A 2,619-nucleotide genomic window follows, 5' to 3' on the forward strand; every position below is an offset into this window, starting at 1 on the left:
CAATTGTCATAGGTGTACTTATTCTCATAGGATGCTGTATCATACCCTGTGCCCAAGGATTAATACAAAGATTTATGGAAACAGCTCTCACCAAAAACTCCCTCAATTACCCTTCTCCCTATTAATGAGCATTTTCTTTTAGAAGACCAAACAGAACAACAAAGTCAAGACATGTTAAAAAGGTTTAAAGAAGAGGAATTATAAAAATTAAAAGGGTTTAATCGACATATACAAAAAGAAGTTCGTCTTCAAAAGTTTGGCTTGCTTAGTTTCTTTATTCTTTGTTCTCTACTTTCAAGGCCAAACTTCCTTCTTCTTTGTGCCTCCCTTCCCCTGGTTCCAGTAAGCAACTTTCACTATGGCCCAAATCTGCAACCCACATCTGTTGCCGTTCTGTAAACTACCACTCCCGCGGTAAGGACTCTTCCTGTCTAAAACTACCCTTCCTACCATTGTAGCCCACGCCCCTGCACTCTTCAAATTAGCCAATCGGGTTTAGTTTAGATTGCGCAGTCCAACTCCAGCCAATGGAGACAGGACACAGTAACAGGGACAAACTGCAGTTAAGAATAAAAACCCCTGTTCTTCCTTTTTTTCTTGTGCTCTTGTGACCACCCCAGGTGCGAGCAGCAGCACCCTTCGGCAGAGGTAAATTTGCTTTGCTGAGAGATCTTTTGTTCCAGTGCTCATTTCCTTTGTGACTCCGAACTCTCATTTCCAACAGAAGAGGCAGTCTTCTCCGTGTTGGTCAGGCTGGTCTCGAACTCCTGACCTCAGGTGATCCGCCTGCCTCGGCCTCCCAAAGTGCTGGGATTACAGGTGTGAGCCACTGCGCCGGCCCAGCGTTGCTTTTCAATTTGCAATTACAAAACCGTGGGACGCCACTTGACGCTTCTCACCACCAATCCAACCACCCAGCTCCCAGTCTCGTCAGGAGGAAGAAGGTCCCATCATGCCACTAGGAAGCTCACACGGGCCAGAAGCCGAGACTCCCGAGAGCGGTGAGACTGGTGCGCTCTGACCGGGCGTCGGGGCTTTCCGGGCGTCGGGGCTTTCCGGGAGTCGGGCGGTGCGGCGGCCCCGCCCTCGTGCGCAGGCGCATAGCGGTGGCGGAGGGAGCAGATGCCGGCTGAGCAGTTTTCAGCCGGCTCCGCTGAGCCGCGGGACTGGCCGGCTGCGGGGAGCGCTAGACCCACCCAGAGACTTCGGCGTCCGCCTCCCGCGGTGCCCTCAGTAAGCCCGCGGTCCTCCCGGAGCAGCCTTGCGAGACTGGGGAGGACGAAGGAAAATAGACATTTTCCGGAAGGCGAAATATATATCCTCCCTCTGTGTCGGGGCTTGGAGCGGGCGGCGGTGGGCGCGGGGCAACGTCCCCGGGGAAACTGAGGCCCCAGCAGGTCCGGGCCGGGGCGGAGAGGAACGCGGGAGAGCGCGGGGCCCCCTGGGCTCTTTGTACCAAGCTCGACCGAGCCGCCCCTTCCCACCTACCGCTGTCAACCCGACCTCCCTAAATAGAGACTGGGCGCTGTCCCAGCGAGATCTCCCCAGGACCTTGTGTCCCCGCGGCTTCCTCGGGCTGGCTTTGGACGACGCTTTCGTTTTCCTGCTGCCTAGGATCCGCCGACATGAATCCCGTCTTGGTGGTCCACGGCGGAGCTGGCCCCGTCTCCGAGGATGTGAAGGAGAGATTGCGCCAGGGCATCGTCAGAGCCGCCACCGTGGGCTACTGCATCCTCCGGGAGGGCGGGAGCGCCGTGGACGCTGTGGAGGGAGCTGTGGTCACCCTGGAAGACAATCCCGAGTTCAACGCAGGTAAATGTGCCTTTCGGCTAGTAAATAATGTCAGTCCGGTCAAGCTCCTCCCTCAGAATAAATAAAACCTATGTAAAGTGTCGGGGAATCCAATGAACTTTGGGGTGACACCACATATGTAAAAAAGAAACAGTATTTTATTTTTCACCTGTGATGAAAAGAGTCAAATGCTAGAATACTTGGAGAGATTTATTCTGAGCCAAATATGAGTGACCAATTGCCTGTGATACAGCTCTTGGGAAATCCTGAGAACTTGTGCCCAAGGTGGTTGGGCTACAGCTTGTTTTATACGATTTAGGGAGACAAAAGACGTCTATCAGTACATATAAGATGTACATTGGTTCCATCTGGAAAGGTGGGACTACTGGGCGGGAGGGTGGCTTCCAGGTCATAGGTAGATTCAAAGATTTTCTGATGACAATTGGTTTAAAGTTTTGTCTAAAGACCTAGAATCCATAGAAGGGAATGTCTGGATTATATAAGGACTCATGGCTGCAGAGGGAATTGATAGAAGGTTGTTGAGCACGGTGACTCAACACCTGTAATCCCAGGACTTTGGGAGGTCAAGGCAGGCAGATCACCTGAGGTCAGCATTTTGAGACCAGCCTGGCCAATAGGCAAAACCCCATCTCTACTAAAAATAAAATAAAAATTAGCCAGGTATTGAGGTGGGAGCCTGTAATCCCAGCTACTTGGGAGGCTGAGGCAGGAAAGTCACTTAAACCTGCGAGGCAGAGGTTGCAGTGAGCTGAGATCATGCCACTGTACTCCAGCCTGGGCATCAGAGCTAGACTCCATCTCAAAAAA

The 2,619-nt window shown here is 52.3% G+C and overlaps 1 protein-coding gene across 2 annotated transcripts; it reads left to right on the forward strand.

Moving 5' to 3' along the window:
* The first annotated feature begins 596 nt into the window (after nt 1–596).
* LOC116547613 (isoaspartyl peptidase/L-asparaginase-like) lies at nt 597–2,396 on the forward strand. Of its 2 annotated transcripts, none has more exons than XM_032273505.1 (2): nt 597–1,001; nt 1,615–2,396. In XM_032273505.1, exons 1-2 carry the CDS (start codon nt 953–955, stop codon nt 1,875–1,877), a joined length of 312 nt encoding a protein of 103 aa, XP_032129396.1. In that variant the 5' UTR covers nt 597–952; the 3' UTR covers nt 1,878–2,396. The 2 variants fall into 2 exon arrangements, 1 of the variants encoding a protein (XP_032129396.1); XR_004267117.1 differs by lacking the exon at nt 597–1,001 and adding an exon at nt 1,124–1,233 and having other exon boundaries at nt 1,615–1,831.
* Nucleotides 2,397–2,619: the final 223 nt, after the last annotated feature.

The sequence above is a fragment of the Sapajus apella genome, unplaced genomic scaffold, assembly GCF_009761245.1.
Source record: "Sapajus apella isolate SASKATOON/1434 unplaced genomic scaffold, GSC_monkey_1.0 scaffold3800, whole genome shotgun sequence".
Taxonomy (NCBI): domain Eukaryota; kingdom Metazoa; phylum Chordata; class Mammalia; order Primates; family Cebidae; genus Sapajus; species Sapajus apella.

Bases quoted from the DNA above. Each gene is read 5' to 3' on its own strand.
- LOC116547613 (XM_032273505.1), top strand. From the start codon at position 953: ATGCCACTAGGAAGCTCACACGGGCCAGAAGCCGAGACTCCCGAGAGC. The intron at 1,002-1,614 runs GTGAGACTGGTG...CCTGCTGCCTAG, and splicing joins AGCCGAGACTCCCGAGAGCG to GATCCGCCGACATGAATCCC.